The 21,697-nt window shown below is 40.6% G+C and overlaps 2 protein-coding genes across 2 annotated transcripts; one reads left to right on the top strand and one right to left on the bottom strand.

Annotated features, from left to right (window-relative positions):
• Positions 1-1,045: 1,045 nt before the first annotated feature.
• Positions 1,046-4,056, bottom strand: asphd1 (aspartate beta-hydroxylase domain containing 1; the record flags this gene model as incomplete). Its single annotated transcript, XM_083895925.1, has 5 exons — positions 1,046-1,155; positions 2,296-2,409; positions 2,805-3,012; positions 3,255-3,461; positions 3,610-4,056. The coding sequence occupies 5 exons, from the start codon at positions 4,054-4,056 to the stop codon at positions 1,046-1,048; spliced, it is 1,086 nt and encodes a 361-aa protein (XP_083752051.1).
• A 2,288-nt stretch (positions 4,057-6,344) lies between these two features.
• Positions 6,345-20,877, top strand: sez6l2 (seizure related 6 homolog (mouse)-like 2; the record flags this gene model as incomplete). The annotated part of the gene is made up of 18 exons (XM_083896704.1): positions 6,345-6,402; positions 6,725-6,853; positions 6,952-7,194; positions 10,286-10,422; positions 10,700-10,892; positions 13,199-13,384; positions 13,475-13,658; positions 14,067-14,230; positions 15,138-15,332; positions 16,695-16,833; positions 17,918-18,114; positions 18,233-18,427; positions 19,021-19,215; positions 19,307-19,498; positions 20,171-20,209; positions 20,438-20,555; positions 20,645-20,756; positions 20,848-20,877. The coding sequence occupies 18 exons, from the start codon at positions 6,345-6,347 to the stop codon at positions 20,875-20,877; spliced, it is 2,706 nt and encodes a 901-aa protein (XP_083752830.1).
• Positions 20,878-21,697: the final 820 nt, after the last annotated feature.

Genomic DNA, 21,697 nt, shown 5'->3' with positions numbered 1-21,697 from the left:
GGGACACTCATCTGAACAGATGGTAGATGAGATGAAGTCACAGCACTAATTCTGCTGATTGAAAAGACGGAACCAAAAAAGGGCCACACGACTTGCGCTGGAATAGTTTTTAAATTGTGTCATAATGTCCTTAAATTAAAAAAAAACATATTCATTAGAGATGTATTGATGCAAGATAAGTGGTTTGACAATTACGTTCAGAAAAAAACATTTATTTTCATTATCAATCCACATTCTAATTTCATTAAATCATTCTGTCTCACTTCTATCTATTATTGATCTATACACAGAGTCGCTGTTGTTTCACTTGTTATTTATTTGTTATGTGGATTCCCCCAAAATAAGAACCTGATGAATGCATGTCGTATAATGGTGAAAGAAAATATATTCATATATAGAAACATAGAAGTGTCCACGGAAGATTTTAGTAAGAATAGAAAGATGGATAAATTGTATTTTTGGCATTCCTTTTGTAAACAAAAGATAAACAGAAATGTACACTTTATATGTCACAGTTTTTGGTTTGTACCGTACAGTAAATAAACAATGGCCTCTTTTCCCCAGGGCATTTTAGCACATGCATCAGCAGCTTAGAACACACTGCTGTTATCATGACAGCTATGGTACATGCAATTAGCTCTCATTCACATAGTATATGGAGTAGATATACTGTTTATGCTACGCAAAAAAATTTAAATAATTAACATCTTGAACCAGATCTACTCTCCTTAGATTCGATCTGCTTGTGCTTTCAAAGGCTGTCAGTTTATCGTTTGTAACCGCACTGTCTAGCCTAGCCTGTAGCATTGTCTGACATCAGCCATAATAATGCATTCAAGTGGCACTTCCTGGTGTACAGTAGACCATAAACCCAACACCTCTCTGAAAGCGTGGCAAATGGCTTAATTCTCTGGGTAAATTCACACAGTGATCTGTTAATCTGAATTTAATGCATGAGCCACAACAGGCAGGGCTAAAATAAGGCATCCCTGGATATTGTGTGTGTATATATATATACATATATATATAAATGGCGGGAGCAAATTCAGAGGTCAGGGTTGAACATGAAGTCCAAAGCTTGTCTCTCTGCTGCAGCCACATTAGGATGCCAAAGGTCGACACTCAGGATGACTCGGGGTCCGGCATCCGGAGGCCCTTTAAACACAGACATACAGTGTTATTCATATGTTGAGAACATCTTAAAGGCAGCAAAAAGGAAGAAGAAAAAACGTGTAGAGTCGCATTTCATCTTGAAGAAGAAATCGAAGGGATCTATTATCCAAAACAGAATATAACATAAACATAAACATACAATTCTGACTGACATTAATTATGTCAGTCAGAATTTTTTTCCTTCTTTAACAATTTTTAAACTTCTCTCTTCTTTTATTATTCTATTAAGGAATGGCAGGATATTCCTGAGCTAAATGCCTTTTCTCTCCCTCCATTGGCCATCTTGGTTTAGAGAATTGTGTTGTTGCACTTGCACTACCTGTCCAGTGGGTGGCAGTGTATGGGGGGATGCACAAAGATCCAATGTGGTGTAGAGTGTGCAATTCTACCATCAACACCCACATATATATGCAAAAAACTAGCCATTGAATAGCTGTCCCCTGTAGTAACCACTATTTTGTGTTACATGAGACATTTATGTCTCTGATAAAGCCTCTCATACTCTCGCATATTTGCATAGAAAAGTAGATCTAGTCCTTAGGTTGCAAAGGGAACTCCAGTTTTGACAGACACATGATAATCATATGGTGTCTACGCATATCTGTCTCCCTCTAAATGGGAACATCATTTACAAAACTGACATCATAAGCTATTGGAGAAGAGCTGAAACCAGTGACCAGTCATTAACGTGTAAATCAAGTGAGAAGAATAGGCTCATTCATCCAAGTAATTTTTGCAAACAGTGGAATCGCCCCCTGGTGGCTAAGTACAAGTTTATTCCTATTTCCTAGGCTTTATTTTCAAACCAGAAGGCTCATTTTTATATACAGTCCATGGTTCTTCTCCATCCTCACACAAGGGGGAAGTGAGAGATATTCACTTAGCTGCAATATGCAACTTGAACACAAGATGTCACTAAGTCGTTACACACTCAACCTTTAGAGATATTTTCTACTCATCTTAATTTGTCTTACTTGTGGTTGTCTGTGATCCAGGTCATTGTATCTTCAGGAGTTTAGATAAACACAACTGGGCCTCGCCTCTCGCCCAATTAAAGGAGAATCAGACAACTAAAAGGTTTTACCACTCGTTCTTTTTCAAACATTCCCATGATTCACTGACCCTGGTGGGAGACAGTGTGAAGGAAGGAGTCGTCAACCAGGAGGCAGTGTCCCTCTGACCAGCACTGAGGCTCCCCTCCTACCACCAGCTCGCACATGGGCGGAGTCTGCAGACCTACAAAAGTGAAGCCTGCTGTTTTTAAAAAGAAGATCATGCACTCCACGTCTGTCTCTGTTTAAAAAGAGAGGGGATTATAAGCAGACAGATTATCGCACAAAATGGGCTGAGGGGAGACCTTATCCTACTAAATACCACGTCATGAAGCAGCTTAGTATTTCACTCAGATTCCTATTTTTGGGAGTAAGTGACTGTTATTAAGCATTTGAAAATAAGGGGATTTTGCTGACTAAAACAAAAAGTTTCAAGGTCATTATAGAATAAATGATTCAGACTTCTTCTTTTTACAATTCAATCATCTTCTGGATCACAATGTTGGAGTTTGGAGCCGTCGCTAGAATCAATATATTGTGTGACACAAAGGCACAGTGAGTGCATGGTCTTTTACTCACCAAGATGACAACGGAGGCGTGTGTTGGTGGGTCCGTATGAACTGCCCAATGTAGCTCCAGGCCTCAGCAGCCAAAATCCAGCCGATCCCAGCGAGTTGCTGTTAATAAATGTACGAAGAGAGAGAAGTGTCCTGTACGTGCGGGGACACGAGCGACAGTTTCCAGCCACAGAGATTCCTGCAGTATACAAGGGAAACACTGTCTGGCCCTGAAAGACACAATGACCTTCAGTCAACAAATTATTTAAAAGTATATATGAATTAATCAATTATGTCATTATAAGTGTATGCTTTTTCTTCAAAATGGGAAAATCTACATCTGGCTGTTTTGTCCTTTTGGGCTGCTGTAGTAACATGGCAGCACAAGATGGCAGCCTCTCTACTGAAGAACCCTTGCCATTTCTTCACTGCTTCTTTCATTATCGTCACCGTAAAACATTTAATTGTGTACCTTTGGACCCAGACAAGTCCACCCTTGTTTTGGATCGATACCCCGCTGGTAAACAGCCTGGAATTCAGCCAAGATTACAGGATAGTTGGCTTCCAAGACCTCGATATCATGTCGATGTGCATCACGTGGGAAAAAAGGAACACTTGGGACATCTGGCAGGAAGAAGAGATGAGGCTTCTGTATAGCAGAGTGATCATTTAGTCCTATCTAAAGGTGAAAACAGAAGGAGAGAATTATTAACTCCAATGCCTTTTACAACAACAACTTGTACACAGCATTGGCCAGTTGTTTACCAAATGAAAACAACTCTGGGACCACAGTACATTGTTGAATAATTCATGTTTACAGGACATACCTGCTCACGAAGGCCCTTATGAATACGGCCCATGCCAGCCCAACTGTAGCGCTTGGCATACTCTTGCAGTGCTTTGTAGAGTTTTTTGGCCTCTGCAGATGCCTGAGCTGGAAACAAGGCACGACTCAGCACAGGGGTGAGGTAACCCTGCCCCTGCTCCTCATCCTCCTCCGTTTCCATGGGAATGAAGGCGGTCATCTGATCACTTCTCGACAGCTTGTATCGTGCACTGCACTTTGTTGCAGCGCAGCTACGGGACATCATGGAGCGCCTTGAACCTGACTTGATCTTTCCAGCGTGTGCATGGCCGGGGATTGGCAGGTCACAGCCCATCCGGTAACAGTGCCACAAAAACAGGAGCAGCAGAGTCCACAGAAGGCCACTGAGTGAATGGACGCCCAGCTCCACATACAGAGGCATGGGAAGTGTGTTCACTGGCCAGTGCATCCTTCCAGTGTGTGAGACACTGAAGTACTGAAATAAGAAATAGAGAGTTAATGGAAACCCGTTTGTACAAAGCCCAACTCCAATGAAGTTGTGTTAAATGTAAATCAAAACAGAATACAATGATTTGTGAATCCTTTTTGACCTATATTCAAATGAATACACTACACAAGGTCACATCGCAGGGGCAGCAGCTTGAGTAGAGAAGCTCAGACTTCCCTCTCCCCAGCTACTTCATCTAGCTCTTCTGGGGGAATCCCCCGGTGTTCGCATTCCAGCTGAGAGACTTTTTCTCTCCAGTGAGTCCTGGGTTTTCCCCAGGGCCTCCGCCTAGTGGGACGTGACCGAAACACCTCACCAGGGAGGCGTCCATCAACTTTTTGGGGGTTTTTTTAAGCAAATAATCACTAATTTTGAAATGACTTTAACAAGGCTATATGCAGTGTTTTGAAATGGGTTCTTGAAATAAATAAATACCTAAATACTTTCAATTTGCTTCACCGGGTTCTCTGGTTTGACATCTGAATGTGTTAGTATTTCATGTTGCTGTGAACATACTCTATAATGCTAATTAATTAAGTTAATTTGCTGTGCACGTTTAACTTCTAATAGCATAACATCAGCTTTGCATCAGCAAGGCCGACACAAGTGTGTGTGTGTGTGTGTGTGTGTGTGTGTGTGTGTGTGTGTGTGTGTGTGTGTGTGTGTGTGTGTGTGTGTGTGTGTGTGTGTGTGTGCGTGCGTGCGTGCGTGCGTGCGTGCGTGCGTGCGTGTGTGTGTGTGCTTTGCGTGTGCTTTGCTAAGGTAGGAGGGCTCTTCCCTAATAGGCTTATTCCAACGGATGCGTTTCATAGTTGCATCAATTACATGATGCCCGGCGATGACACTGGAAACACCTATAGGCTACAGCATGGCAAAGCATCATAGAGTGGACTGTGGGTCGTGTTTTGCTTGCAGTCCTCTCAGCATTCATTTTGTTTGTGTTTGTTTGTTTTTGTGTTCTCCCTGCACCATCACCCACAGCTTGGGTTAATGTCCGAATCTCATGGTAGCGCAAATATATCCACCCGCAACGGGAAACCACGCCACATAAATGTTCGCCATGCACATGCAGACCTCTAAACGTGGAGAGACACGGCATTTACTCACTGAAGTTCTCCGTGTCCCGTCTCGCATTACCTTTAATGAAGCGTGCAGCGCTTTTGTCGGACTCACTTCAGCACCGTGCTGCTGAACAGCTCCTCCAGCCCAGAAAGACAAAATGTGGCTTCTTCCTTTTTTTTCTTTTTTCTTTTTTCTTCGCTGCAGTAACCGCAAGCGGCCGCTAGAGGGCAACCGAAGTTTCAACATAAATGCCCTCACATCATAGCCGAATGCGTCAACCGCACGGTAAGCAGCTATAGGGGCATCTCACCAGCACAAACCCCGCCGTGGTCTTGGATCCTAAAGCAACAGGATACAGGTCGGGAGTCCGACAACAGGACGCAGCCTGGAGGACAAAGGTAAGCGGCGGGAGCTGACATTGATGCTGCTCTCACAGTATAGACCACATTGTGACGATGACTCTTGCCCAAAAAAAAAAAAAAAAAAATCGTCCTCTGCACAAAGAGGGCCGGGGGAGGTGCGAGTGATGCCGCTTCGTAAATCCTCATCATTTTGTCACACACCGGGATATTTTCACCGAGGAAACGCCTCGAATCACAGCGGAGGAGCCTTTTGACATAATGAACAGGTCGATCAATGTGATCAGGTTCAGAGTGATACCTGCAGTGAGGGAAGGCTCCTTTGCTGAATTTTGGGAATAGCGCATTTGCGGTCATGTTGTTGCAGGTTTGGGGTGAGGAAATGCACAGGCTGAATATTGTTACCTCATATATTACCTGCTCCACTGCTGCAAGTCCTGTGACATGTATATTTAATTGTCACTCGTGCTTCTGCATTACACAGACGGACTGTGTGGAGTGTCCACATTGATGGAGCTGAGGGTTTTTTGTTTTTTTTTACAGCATCACATCGCAGAGAGATCCAATGTGACACTCTCTAGTCTGTGAGGTGTAAACATATGATCAGGATGTGAACTGCAAAGAGAATAATTGATATGACTAATAATTATTTTGCCACTCATTTCACAAGCAAATGTGCGTCTGCACCTCCTACACCTAACTATCAGATACCAGCATATGTAAATATTTACATATTTACATGCTACAGAATACAGCAGTTTTTGTATTCACATTTGCTAACCAGTGTTCTTTCTTTGACTTCCTCAGGTCATCCAGTTTCATCCAGTCATGGGATTCACACGCTTTGTGGTGATGCTGTATGTCGCCATGATCCCCCTCGTTTCAGGTAATTGTTGGTTTAACTGGACTAAATGGACGATATTTATTATTTCAAGCCCTGAACAATGGTGAAGCCAATGTCATTTTTCACAGTTGGTGTTTTGGTCTGCTGTTACTAAACGAAATAGGTTTGCAGCTTAGTGTTTATGTGTTTCAGTTGCAAATGCTCTCCATTGTTTTGATTTGGGATTGCAGCAGCCATGGTCATTACATAAGCACATATTTAAATGTATATCCCTTTCTTTTTTAAACTCAAACGTACAGGAATGTTTTTTTTGTTTGTTTGTTTGTTCTTGCAAATAAAAACATTTTTGTTCTGGCTGTTTCAGGAATGCGTTTTAGGATTCCCAAGCCTGATGCTCCACCAACACCCACTCCCGACTCGTCCCCACTGGGTGACCTGATCCACGCTGCTCTCCAGAGTAAGGAATACTTAGGCCGACCTTCTGCAGGCACAGGTACACCAGTGCAGGCCTTTGTAGCGGATAGATTTGTAGCACAGTGTGAGAGATTGTTAACTGGAAATGACAACCATTGAATTGCACTGACTTAACAGGTACAACCACAAACCCGACGCAGGCTGTACCTGGGCTCGGGCATTCTGAGACAGCAGCGACAGTCATATCACCAGGTCTGCTCACCACAGCTTTAAGCTCCTCTCCTGCTGCTGCTGCTGCTGCTGCTGCTGCTGCTGCCAGCCAGACAGGATCAAGGGATGGCATGTCTTTGCTGCCCATAGAAGAGGAGACAACCACCACTCTGATCACCACAACAACTATAACCACAATGCATATGCCAGGTACTCTGCATGCACGGAGTGGTTGGAGCATTTATTAACATGGCTGTGATCAAGTTTTAAATGAGAAAAAATGTTGACACAACTTGATGAAAACTCACATCTGTGGCTTTAAGCTGCTTAGATTTTGTTGGTGCACACAGTGACGCCATGTTTGCGCTGAATCACTTTATCTGGAGTGATTTCTCCTTCCTGCTTCTCTCTGAAGACAGACAAAGTAACGTAAAATAATTATTAGATGTTGATGATAACATATCTATTCAATGTAAATGAGGTGTACAATAGATATACAGAAACCCAACATGGTTATTTAACCTTTCTTACCTACAATGGTGATTTTTAAGACAGATGTGAAGTCAAAATATTTACATGTAAAGAGACAATTATTCAGTATTCACTACATTAGGGGGCAATTGAAGCCATGGCTTTAAGTGCAGGGATGGTTGTTGATGCCTTTGGTCTTATTATTTCAGCCGCAATAACATTATTCATGTGCTTCTATATTTCAGGGTTAGACATGCATTTACCCTTTGGAGTGATACCTCATAGAAATACATGTACACACTGAATGTTTGGTGTACCCAGAAACATAAGCGATATTTGGGGAATTGAGTATCACAGTATCATAATCATCAATGATGATTTTAATCCAAGTGGAAATCATCACGTAATGAGTGAATTTGTTGTATTTAATAACAACCAGACTATTCGCAAAGGATGAGAATTGTGGAGAAGCAGGTAAACCTACAAGACGAGGTTGGACCAGGTTCTGGTGTCTGCTGTTATGTGACTCTTTCACTGGTTGTGTTCTGTCACATGAAAACCCCTGATAATCTTCACAATAAAATCAAAATAGTCTCTTTGTCCTTTAGTTATTATTGTAACAAACAAATAACAATTCATCAGGGAACATGAAAACAATGCATTGAGTGAATAAAGAGAAACTAGTTAAACCTGTGATGTCAGCACTTTTACTGCTGATATAACATTGCTAGTATGACCAGAATACTAATAATAATAATAGAAGAAGATGAAGAGAACAGTAGCATCCCGTGTGAACGCTTGTTAGGAATGTGCTCAGGTGAGACATGATTATACTAAACCGCAAGTGCAAACAACACAAGGTCACCAAAATAAAACAGGAAGCACAAATGAGTTCAATGTAACAAATAAAACAGAAGGTGGGACAAACTACAGTGTTTTAAATTGGAATTCCAGTAACAATTTTAAAACTTTTTATTAACATAGATCCCCTTTAAAGGTGCATTATGTAATAAATCTAAAGCAACTGGCCATAAAATCCTCCTAATATGTCACAGACTCAGGAATAATATTAATATAACAAACTGAACTCACCAACAACAACAGTACAGCCAAAATATTTGCATTAAAAAGATATTTTGCAGACCGCAAATCATGTTTATGTTTTGAAATTATGTTTTGGCATGTGACGCCACCTACCGCCGTCTACCAATCATTGCAGTCAGTAGAGTCTCAGCTGCCGAGCAACCACGGGTTGCCAGTTACGTCTGAGCTAGAACGACGGAGAAAACGAAACCTAAAAGACCTTGGTATTTTGAATTTGAGTGTAGTAACCATTTTTGACCACATTCTTACATATGGCGCCTTTAAATATTTGCCTCTGTAACAATGCAGAAATGCTCTCCTGTTGAAGTTTAAACTAGAGCACATGCACCACATTAGTGTATTCCTTTTGTACTAATCATTTACACTGAAGAGTCACTGTGTCACTTATATTTATTGTCAAAGATGATTTTCATCTTTCACTTCTATTAACAGGACAATATTGTGTTTTGCATTTATTCTCAATTCTCAATCACACAGAAATGCAGTCCAATACACTTTGTTAGAGCACTAATGGTAGCCAAGCAGTCAGTCTACACTTTGTGGTTAAAATTACTGTCAGAATCCACCAGCCACATTTGTTAGTATTGATGGCAGAGGATATTGTTTACAGTTAATTAAATCACCACAGCATTGCCCCATATCTGACTGCAGTAAGAGAGGTGTATGCATGACATCTTTGCACACTCTACTTTGAAAAAAGCTTCCCATGTGTTCATTTCATTCAAGCTCATGTACACATAATTACTACAATGTATTAATAAAGATCCTTGAATGAATCACCCAGCTTTTAAATTAACTAAACATACTTGGAGTACTCTGCCCCATGATATATTTCTTTGTGAATTTTGCTTTCCGGGATGTTGGGTGTAAATCAGCAGACTCTAGACTGTCATCTCTTTCATCGTGTTACAGGAATAATTCTTCTCTTCATTACATGCATGTTGATTTGTCTTCCTGTTGTGTAGTTTTACTCATAAATAACATTTTGACTTAAATAGACTAGAGTAGGGATTGGGTAAAATAAAAAAATTCATACTCTTATCTCCCAGAAACAGAAAAGCCTTTAAGCAAAGTGCTTAAACTCCGCTCTATTAATGTGATTCATGCTGCTAATATGAAATTAACATTATTATATTGTTGATATATAGATCAATTATTATATTATTGATCTATAAATTCAAGGAAAGTCTGTATGTCTGGTTTTTTGGGGGGTGGACAGAAAATATTGGTAGAAGTGTGACAGATACTGGGAATCTGAATGAAACGTCAGGTGTGTAAGAGTTGCCGTCTAAAGTTTAGAGTTGCAGACTGTACCAAACAAAAGACTCTATTTACTCAATCCTTTTTGCATACCAGAAAGGATGTAAAGACTCTTTCTTCATTTGCATAAGAAGCTTTCGCTTCAAATGATGAGATCCACAACGTGTTCTGTTTGGTTTGTTCATTTGTGCCACTGTAGAAATCGAGTTAGTTGCATAAATTCTGCAACCAAACAACTAGAACACGACGATGTGATAGTCATGTAAAACATGTAATGTAACCCAGAGAAGCTGAGCTTCCCTGGAAGTGACGTTTTTGTCGCATTTGTCCGATCGCCGTCAAACTCACTGCAGTAAAAAAAGAAAAAAACCATTCTGTCATCCCATAGATAACACCCTCCTTATGTTACACAATGGATTTTTGATAAAAAAAAATAATCTCTCTTTTATTTTTTTTGTCTTCACAGTGCAGTGCAATGTGACTTTGTCAGCAATGGAGGATATTGTCGAGTCCCCAGATCCTGCATCAACCTCATCATCATTTTCCCCTCTGGAGTGCACCTACAGCATTACAGTGTATGCAGGTTATGGTGTGGAGATCCAGGTAACTTGCTTTATCTCATATAAATCGATATATTAACAATCAATAATTTACTTAATGTCACCTTGAAAGCTTTTATTTTTGATTTTTCACTAATTACTTGCACGAATATGCACAATTCAAACCTTTGACCAAAAAAAAACAATATACTTTTAAATTGGTCTTCATCATAATGGTGCGAAATCTACTTGGATATAAAGTCTTGTGATCTTGCGATCATGTGACCTGTCGCTGACTTTATTTCGCCGATGCTGTCATCATTTCCTCTCTTGCTCTCTAGGTGAGAAAAGTAAATCTGTCTAAGGAGGAATCTCTGACGATCATGGGGTATGGAGGCACAGGACCGGAGCTGTTAGCGAACGAGACGCTGATGAGAGAGGGTCAGGTGATACGCAGCACAACCAATCAGGTCCACATTCACTATCGCAGTCTCCGCGAGAGCAACCATGGAATGTTCAGTCTCCACTATCAAGGTAAAGGCAGCGATTGTTGTAATGACATTGCATAAGACTGCAACACATTTACTCAAGTGGTTATTTTTTGGAATATTGTTTTTCTTTTTTAAATGATGTACAGTTAAGACCTGTAGAGACGCTCTAAGAACGGAGTATGTATGTGCAGAGTAGTCTTGAACAAGTCAAGAACAAGAAGAAAGTTAGTTCTGGCCCAGGACATGTCATACTTCACGAGAAACTCAAGTGCAAAACTCCTGGGAAGTCCTCATAGGGAATTACAACATAAGCATAAACCATAGTAACTTCACATTTCTGGACAAGTTGCAAGAACTCTCAAACGAGGGCTTCAAGAAAAAGATGATTATGAGTAGGTGCAGGCCTTTAGTCCAAGAAATAATTCTGAGACAGTAATGAAAACCTGCTTCCCTGAAAAAACACAAGAACATCGGAGATCCTTTATGTTTTGTTCTTCATCATCTATTTTTCAGTCATAAGTCACTTTGTGGATCAATGTTTCACAAAAAACATGTGGAACCGTGGGAAAAAAAGAGGAGACAATTTAGAATGTTTTAATCCTAAAAGATTTGCCAATAATATATACAGTATGTTCAGTTCGAATCAGTGTGTGTGAAGTGGGGAAAAATCTGTGCCGCTACTGTCTTTCTGACTAAATGATTCAGTAAATAAAAGATACCAAAAGATTTATTTGAATATTTAGTACATATTGAAATAACCAAAAACCTCTTTTCACATTTTGCCATCTTGTATATTTAGATTATCCTGAACATTTCCAATGATGACTTTGACTATCATGCTGTTCCTCCAGGACACAAATGTGGCAACAAGTCAGTGAATATGACTTAACATTAGGTGACAATTTATAAACACAAAAAAACTAGTAGTGTAGTCTTGGAAATGATGATTCTGTGCTGTAATGATGCATTGGACTAAACCAAACAGAGTCATGTGAGGAGTGCCAATACTCAAAGTAGTAAAATTGTGAACTTGAACACTTAATAACATCTCAGTGTACACACTAACTCGGAACACACCTGTCAACTGGTCTTGCTCACATCTTCACTAGTGATCATAATTTGCACTGTGATTTCACCGGTATGGACTCGACCATTAAATTACAGTATATCTGCCTGGTTTTATAGCCTCTTTGTATCATCCAAATCCAAGCTAACAAAGTTGGTCCACAATTCAGTGAATATCATCAGCCGGAAAAATCATTATAGCATTTAGTTTGTCTTTGACCGGTGTGTAAATAAGCATACAGAATCCTCCGTGATCCCTCTCGTGTTCTGGGCAGAATGTATGATGCAGAAGAAGAAGGAGCTGTCGCTGCAAAAGGCAAACCCTTCAAGACGATGCTGCAAATCTCCTCGATTTAACAAATCATTTGTCCCGATCACAGTCCCATCGCTGAACAGTCGCCGGTGAAAATCGCCCCTGTCTTTTATTTATTTATTTATTTATTTATTTTCAGTCGATGGGGGTTGTTGATTTCATGTCACTGGTTTTAAATGATGTTGTTTACCTTCTTCTGCGTTGTCTATGCTGGTGTTGTTGAGCTCAAGACAGAACTATGAATCATATGTCATTCTGTCTGTACCTAAATCCAATAAGGAGACGTTGAGTAGACGTTCAAGAATTTGTTGAGTATCTTCGCAACGTTTATGCTCATAGCAGCTGCACTGTGGACAATCTGCTGATCATGGCTGAGATCTAAAGATTTGAAAATAAACATCCAGCTGTTCATCTTGCATTTTCCAAAACTATCGAAAATGAAAAACATTTGCATTGTGCCTAATGAGGTTGCACAGTATTTGTATTAGGTTAGCCCTACGCTAATTCTAATTGTTCCCTCGCTAGTTTACCTTTGGAAACAGGTTCGCCAAGTTAGCGGCAAAGTAGTAGCATGCTAATGCTAAATTATGTGCTCGCGTATTGGGGAATGGACACCTCGTCATTTCGGTATAACACCATGGTCTACGCCGAACTGTGTGAAAATGTCTCACCCACTGTGAGGACAACTTCTTCATTCCCACCTTCCCGCTCCAGACAGCGCAGCTGCTGCTGATGAGCCGCTGCCTGCCTGGTGTAGCATGATAAATCAGTGAAATTCCTCCAAAAGATTTGAAAATCAAGTATGCACACCATCGAGCCATGCTCAACCAATATCCAAAATCTTAGGTCGATCTGACTAACGGTCAGTGAGATATGCCTGTCACAGACAGACAGACAGACAGACACACGGACACAACTTGTTTTATAGATAGATAAAGTGTGTTTGCTTCCTGTTTTGTCAACATCGACAGCTTTTCTGCTGTCCTGCCCCTTCCCTCTGTCTCCTGAGAGCGGCGGAGTCACGGTGACAGACATCCACCCTGGAGGTCAGGCTCACTTCCACTGTGATCCAGGTTTCCAGGTCCGTGGCCATGAGGTGTCTACATGCGTCAACACAACGCAGCCTCACTGGAGCACCCCGGAACCTCAGTGTGTTGGTCAGTGAAAAAAGTAAATGTTTAGATCAAATGGAACAACTTTTGATTACGGATAATAATACTCGTGTGTCGTTTTTTTTTTTCCCTCAGCTGTGTCTTGCGGAGGGTGGATTCGGAATGCAACAGTGGGACGGATACTGTCTCCACCCCCACCATCTGTCAGCAACCACAGTAATGGAAATAACTTGAGCTGCCACTGGTTAATAGAAGCCAAAGAGGGACATAAACTCCACCTACACTTTGAGAGGATCGCACTGGATGAAGATGATGATAAGTGAGTTGCCACTGTTGCCTTTCCATTAGTTTGTGCATCACATAATTTCCTCTGTGGTTTAAAGGCCACTAAGAGTTCAGCCACTGAATAACAATGAGTGCACATATATACTAAATCATGATTTCCTGTGTGTTTATAGTTTAGGCAAGAAATATATGTTCCTCTTCAGGTTTATGTGCCTTACCTTCATTTGTTTGTTCCATTCACTGCATGTTCAGCTTTAATGATCATTTAATTAAAGACACACAATGTTCGCTGTTTTTCATTTTCCCTTTTCTAATTTAAAAGCATCACATTCCTCGATGATGTGCTGTACCTTCAAATCGCTATCTGTGCACATTGTTATCCAGATGCTGATTATATATCATCTCCCCGTTTTTTTCATGAACCTGTCATATTCCTCTTTAGGTTAATTGTGCGCAGCGGGAACACTTCGCTGTCTCCGCCGCTCTTTGACTCGGACCTGGATGATGTCCCAGAACGTGGGCTGCTGAGTGAGAGCTCCACGCTGTACCTGGAGCTCACAGCTGACTCTTCCTCCATCCCTCTGCTCCTCGCGCTGCGATACGAGGGTGAGCACGGACAATTTGCATACTCGTCCTTTGTCTCTATCCTCACACAAGGATGTTTCTGCAAATCAAACATGATAAAAACTACTTAAAGCAAATGTGGGGATTTTGTTGGAAAACGTAGATGTGGATTTGTTGTAGAATTATGAACTCACCGGCTGTATGAATTTAGTTAGATAACTTAGATAAGTGATGTTATATATTGCATCCTAAGTGGGAATTAAATTAAATAGGGTAGAGCCCTTGGTTAGAAAACCAAAGCCTTCATCAAATTTGTTTGTTGTTGTGTTGAAGAGCACCATAACGAGCCATACAAGTGCACAGTCCCCTGTGCTTTTATGGGGTTTTCTTGATGCTTAAGTGCTTAAGCTGATATCACCCTGTACCTCTTTTTTAGGGTAAGAGACTTGTTTGGGTCAAGCTGCTCTCTCCTCTTGTAAATGAGTGCTTTTGCCTTTTTTTTCCACACATTTATTTATGAGGATAATTCCCTTAGAGTTTGCATGTTCTCCCCGTGTGAGTGTGAGTTCTCTCTGGGTCAACTGGCTTCCTCCCACAGTCCAAAACTGGGAGTTATAAATTGAGTTGTGAGAGTGAATGCCTGTTCTCTGTATGTTGTATGCCATGCAAAGGAGGAAGAACTAATAGAAAAAAACCTCAAACACATTTTACAGCCTTAGGTTAAATACCCGATAAAAATGATGACTATACTATAGCAACAATATAGACATCATTACCAAAAACATCAGCAATCTTAAGCATTTTGTTTTTAGATAACTCTGTTATAAACTACATACATAAAGGGGATGGATATGATTACTAAAATATCAAATCTTGGGAGTAGAAAAATACTTTTTGTGATCAGCATACACAAACAAACCCTAATAACTCAAATGTCGTCACATTTTAGCTTTCGATGATGAACACTGCTGGGAGCCGTACATGCCGCATGGAAACTTCAGCAGCAGTGACATCACGTATCAGCTGGGCACCACCGTTACCTTCACTTGCTCTCCGGGCTATGTCATGGAACAAGGCTCAGGGACGATTGAGTGTGTTGACCCTGGAAATCCCCACTGGAATGATAGTGAACCCGTGTGCAGAGGTGAGTTTCATGCCTGAGAATCCAGTAAAATTCATAAAAAAATCACCGTTACTTTTCTCAATCCTTTCTCCAGTTTGTTTTCCTTCTGCTTCATTACCTTGATTTTCTTTCTAAATTCATATTTCCAAAACGGGCTGCTTCTGCGTGATGTGACAAAGTTGTTTGCTTCATTAATATTCATACTGAATCCTGTTAGGACGGGGTGCCTGAAGCAGCGCGATGTTGTAGCGTGATGAGGACTACAGTCATGCTGAATGTGTCAGCTGCTGATCTCGTCTGGCACGCCGTGAAGACTGAGAATAGCAGTGAGAATATGGATGTGCTAAAAACACAGGTGTTAGAGTTTCAACGGAGCATCAGTGCGACGGAAAGATATTCTCAAAGCCATATGCCGCGTGGTGTTTTTGTTGTGCGCGAGGACGATGAGTTGTCTCTGCCTTTTGGCTGCAAACTGCTGCAAACTGAGCATGTATCTGCGATTGATATATATTTTTATTATTGATTTCACCCGAATGCAAATTAGCTTTCATCTTAAAGCAAAGCTGTTTCCCAGTTTTTATTCCTTTGAGATAATCTTTCTGGTTAAAATGATCCCAAAGTATTGTCTTAAAGCTCTTCTCCATCACATGGAGATTCTGGGAGCAGTCCTGAATTCACTCCACAACTAGGACTGTTTGTGTGTATTTATCTATAGTAGGGACATTGGACATTAATTAACATCAATTATCAGAGTTTAACCACTGGCTAATTTACATCTGTACTTAAAAATGACAAAAACAACAGTAAGAACATATGTAGAGAAACGGCATAGGCTGGTGTTCCAGTTAACAAAGACAGACTATGAACATTATGAAATATGTGATGCAGAAAGACAAACCTGGAAATAGGTTTGTCTGGATATTTTAAGGGTTTCGGATGAAATTTATTGTACTTAGATACAAAGTGTTATATATACAGACGTGTTTGTACTGTGCCACATCTTTAAAGCAATGTTAAGGGTTAAACGTACTCCACAAACATGTATACAGTTCAATGTACTGTATGTGAAGTCGGCGGCAGAATTTTAATTTGCAGTTTGCACCTAGAGTTGTCACGTTCCCTACAGAAGTCCCATCTTAATGTTGCATCGCACATCTGTTGTCAGGCAGGAAGTTGTTGTTCAAGTGATTGTTCTTCACATTTCACTTCATCTTGAGACCACTAATAGGTTCACTGCTTGATTACTTATTCTATTTTCTCTCACCGCATTAATCATTTATTTATCGCTTCTCCAGGTTTTGTTTTATTCATCACCTCTTTTCTTTGTCTCAGTCCACATCGTCACCTCAGTGTCTCTCCTCTTCCTCTCTCCTGCTCTTTAAGCCCTGTGTGGAGGAGAGCTGACCGAGCCCACGGGCACCATCCTGTCTCCCGATTGGCCCCAGAGCTACTCCAAGGGGTTAGACTGCGTGTGGCAGATCCACGGCAACGAAGAGAAACGTTTTGAACTGGACGTTCAGATGTGAGTTACGAAAACTTAACCACAATTCAAATCTAAATCCTTAACTTAACTATCCACCCATCCATCTACTAACGCGTTATCCTCCACATGAGGGTCGCAGGGTGCCAATCACAGCTGACATAGGGGGATAGGCAGGGTACACGGGTTGCCAGTCCATCACAGGGACAAACATATAGAGACAAACAACCATTCAGTCAATTTAGAGTGTCCAATTTACAGAATCCCCTTATTGCATGTTTTTGGACTATGGGAGGAAATCGGAGAACCCGGAGAAACACACACACACACACACACAGAGAGAGAGAGAGAACATGCAAACTCCATGCAGAAAGGACCTTGTTCCGACCGAGTCACAAACCCGGGTCTTCTTGCTGCAAAGACAAGAATGCTAACCACAACACCAACCGTGTGGCCCCTTAACTTTCCTCCAAATAAGATGCTGCTTTATTAGCTGGTAACAAATACAAGTTTCCTCTCTGCTGTGCAAGACATTAGATTTTTGTTTCTACTTCAGTGAGTGAAATGTGTTATAGATCTGTCTTTTAATGCAGAGTTACTTCCAGGAAACTTGGGGCTGTATGGTGCAGGAACATCAGCGCTGTGATTGAACATGCTGCAGTATGTGGCTGTTGTCCCTCTGCCTTTACTCCGTCAGTTATGACATTAAAGTCTCCTTTTTGTGCTGGGGAAGACAGGGAGAATCCTTTGATGATGGTTTTATTAATGTAGTAGACATCTGCTTTAAAATGATGCACCACGGAATATATATATTCATTAGAACCCTTGAAATGCTGCTTGTGTTTACACTGCTTTAATAATCTATTTAACCTGTGCTTCGACTTCAGGTTGATCGCGTGTCTTTACACATAATTCAAAACATCAGCTCATTATTCTAATATGTTTGTAATATCATTATAATAATATCAGTAAAACTGAATATTTTGTATTAGTATTATGTTACAGGTTATATACAGTTTTATGTATGCTTCTCTGCTTCCCTGCTTCTCCTGCCGTTCCTCTTCTAAATTCAAACTCCTTTTTCTTTGTTTGTTTGTTTTTTAAAACCCACCTTTCCTCCCTCCAGCTTAAACATCCGCCACACTGATGTGTTGACCGTTTTCGATGGACGCGACCTCATGTCTCACGTGATTGGTCAATACCTGGGGTCCCGAGAGCGTTTCCAGGTGGTGTCAGGGGGGTCAGAGGTGACCATCCAGTTTCAGAGTGATCCAGATGACTCCAGTTTCATCCTAAGTCAGGGTTTCCTCATTCATTATCGTGGTAAGAAGTGGGTTTATGGCCCAAAGTGTGTGTCACTGTGTGCTGAACGAGACAAATTAAACCATGAACATTCTGTCATTTCTCCCAGTGAAATTCTCTCTTTCTGTCGTGTGTGCAGAGGTTGAGCCAAATGACACCTGCCCAACCCTCCCTCAAATTGAGTTTGGCTGGATCAGCTCGTCCCACTCCTCCCCCGTGAGGGGCAGTGTGTTGACCTACCAGTGCCAGCCAGGGTATGACATCAGTGGCTCTGACATCATCACCTGTCAGTGGGACCTGTCCTGGAGCAGCAGTCCACCCACTTGTATTAAAGGTCAGACAAGTCTGGGGTCATACTCCATCTATGAAAGTAATTAAAGGTGGCATATGTAAGAATGTGGCCAAAAACGGTTACTACATTCAAATTCAAAATACAGAGGTCTTTTAGGTTTCTTTTTCTGACGTAACTGGCAACCTGTGGTTGCTCGGCAGCTGAGACTCTACTGACTGCAATGATTGGTAGACGGCAATAGGTGGCGCCACATGCCAAAACATGATTTCAATACATAAACATGATTTGCAGTCTGCAAAATATTTTTTTGAATGCTAATATTTTGTCTGTACTGTTGTTGTTGGTGAGTTCAGTTTGTTATATGAACATTATTCCTGAGTCTCTGTGACATATTAGGAGGATTTTATGGCCAGTTGCTTTATATTTATTACATAATGCACCTTTAAGCAAATAAAAGTATCAAATGTGTTTGGGTTAGTGGGAAAATGGGTCTTCCAACCTCAAAGTGGGGGATTCAATCTCTGACTCTTCTAGTCTACATACTGATGTTGTAGATACACTATGTGAATGGGTGAATGAGTGAATGTCAAATGCTGTAAACACAGACCAACACAGTGACTCTTTGTCCCTTACAGTCCAGCAGTGTCCTGACCCAGGAGAGGTGGTGAACGGAGCGCGCTCTGTGCGTCCCGAGGCAGGTTTCGCAGTTGCAACAGTCGTCCGCTTCTCCTGTAACCAAGGTTACCAGCTGGAAGGCCCCAGCCAAATCGCCTGCCACGGCCGAGACATCGGCACACCTAAATGGAGTGACCGCAGCCCCAAATGTGTCCGTGAGTGCCTGCTCTATTCACTCTGCTGTTGATCACGCTAATCGATGCATTGATTTGAAAGTTGAGTGTGTACACGTGGCTGTCCCCACAGTGAAGTATGACCCATGTCCAAACCCCGGTGTCCCTGATAATGGTTACCAAACCCTGTATAAGCACAACTACCAGGCGGGGGAGACTCTGCGCTTCTTCTGTTATGAGGGCTATGAACTAATTGGTGAGGTCATTATCACCTGTGTTCCCGGCCACCCCTCACAGTGGAACAACCCGCCGCCATTTTGCAAAGGTAAATGTTATCACTTTATTCAAAAATGCTTTATTATACACTCACCGACCACTTGACTAGGCACACGGAACACATAATAAGGCTCATTTTCCTCTAGACTTCCATTCAAACTGACTTATTTTTGCAACCAGCACTGAGAGTCGCCCCCTGGTGGCTATTTAATGTATTCTTTCTTTGATGATGGCCTCAACTGACAAACCTGATGTTTCAAAGCAGTGACCTGGGAGTTTACCATTCTCTCACTCTGTTTGAACTTGAGGAGGTTATTTTGACCGTGTTTATATGCCCAAATACACTGAGTTACTGCCATTTGCAGATGAAAATAATAAAGTGGCTGCTATATATACACATATTATTTATCCTTTATTTAGCCAGGGAGGTCCCATTGAGATACAAGAGCTCTTGTCTCTAGTCACAGAGACAAAACTATTTCAGATATAAAACTCACAACAGAATGTAAACGCTAAAAGGAAGTCATTAAAGGAGCATAAAAAGTTTCTGAGAGGAACATTTATATTATACGGTATGTTATATTTTTTTACCTGTACCTTCTTTGAACACGTTTTTCTTTTTATATTGTACACAAAATTATGTGTGAGCGTTATTTTAGTAATAAAAGCACATAAATATGGTGTGATTTGTAATGTATTCATTTTTCTTCATTTCACACAGTGGCATATGAAGAGCTCTTGGATGATCACAAATTCGAAGGTGATATATGTGTTTATATGTGTATATATATATATATATATATTCATGTATCATATCAAAGTTTCTTTTGCAATATGAAAATCTTTGTATTCCATATTTTGGCACCCTCCGGTGCACAATTATATAAGTGTTCAACCCTAACCCTTCAAAAGTGTTCAAATCTTAATTTATGGAGAAAATCACAAGTGTAATATCAAAAATGGTGATTATTTTATGTATTTATCACAGTGTCCCAGTCTTTTGAGCCATCCCATCAGATCCTGAGTGAGAACATTGCTCTGGCAATAATTCTGCCAATCATTCTGGTCATTCTCCTGATCGGAGGAATTTATATGTACTATACAAAGTAAGTACACGGCCTCTTATGTACATGTTTACACAGCAACACTGTTCTTCAGTTCTTCTTTTCAGTTCTTTTTTTCTCGTCCTCCGCAGCATTTGCAGACTAGAATGGAAGCCACTCTTCTGGAAGTCTCTGTCACACACACACTCCTACAGTCCCATTACAGTCGAGTCTGATTTTAACAACCCTCTGTATGAGGCAGGGGTAAGTAAAAGTCATCCCTAAATTAAACCCAAAAAACATTTTTGACCTTGATTTGTTTTAATTTGTTATTGACTGATTCATTTCTTCACAGGATACACGGGAGTATGAAGTGTCCATTTAAAGCAGAACATGGTTTGGTGAGAATTAAAAACCACACAAAGATTGAATTATTTTGGAAGACAAATTACTTAATATTATAAGGCCTCATGCCCCCTTTTTTTTTTTTTTTTTAAATGAGCGCTTGTGTTTTACCACCACAGTGTATCTGGTTTATCAATTGTGGAAATGCTTTGTTATTTTCTTGCACTGATATTTGGTGGTCTGTCACACGTGGGTCCTAGGTTTCTGTATCATTAGGACCAGTGCCTTACGAAGGGTAAGAAATTGATTGCAAAAGAAACAAAAAACATAGAAAAGTGTGGAGAATAAGAACAGGAGAAGGGAAAGGGGTAAAGGGAAGTGAATTTATTTATTCATCTATTTATTTTAGTTGTTAAATCACTTGGCGATACTTTATTTGTAACGATCGAAAGTTACAGTTGTGAGTATAAAATGTACACTGAATGTTTTACTTTGTTTTATTTATTTATTTATTTATATTTTTTGACTGACTTTTGCTAGTGTTACAGTAAAGGAGAAGGATGCTTACATTTTCTTATGACAAAACGACAACAATGACATCAAGAGACGTTTTCTCTTCCTTACTTTTCTCTGTGTCAACACAAACTGAATGTAAATATCTGATTTAATATTGACTGAGGTTCATATGTAGATATATACATGTATGTATATATCTACATATATATCCTTATATGTATACACTTATACATGGTGATGGGAGGTTATATATTTTCATTATATACATATGATGAAAATTCAGTGCCAAAATATAATGTTAAATAATTTATTGTCCCTATACGTGTTTCATCCGTTGCTATAAT

The sequence above is a fragment of the Microchirus variegatus genome (assembly GCF_963457635.1).
Source record: "Microchirus variegatus genome assembly, chromosome: 10".
NCBI lineage: Eukaryota > Metazoa > Chordata > Actinopteri > Pleuronectiformes > Soleidae > Microchirus > Microchirus variegatus.
This window is presented reverse-complemented; position numbering and strand designations above follow the sequence as displayed.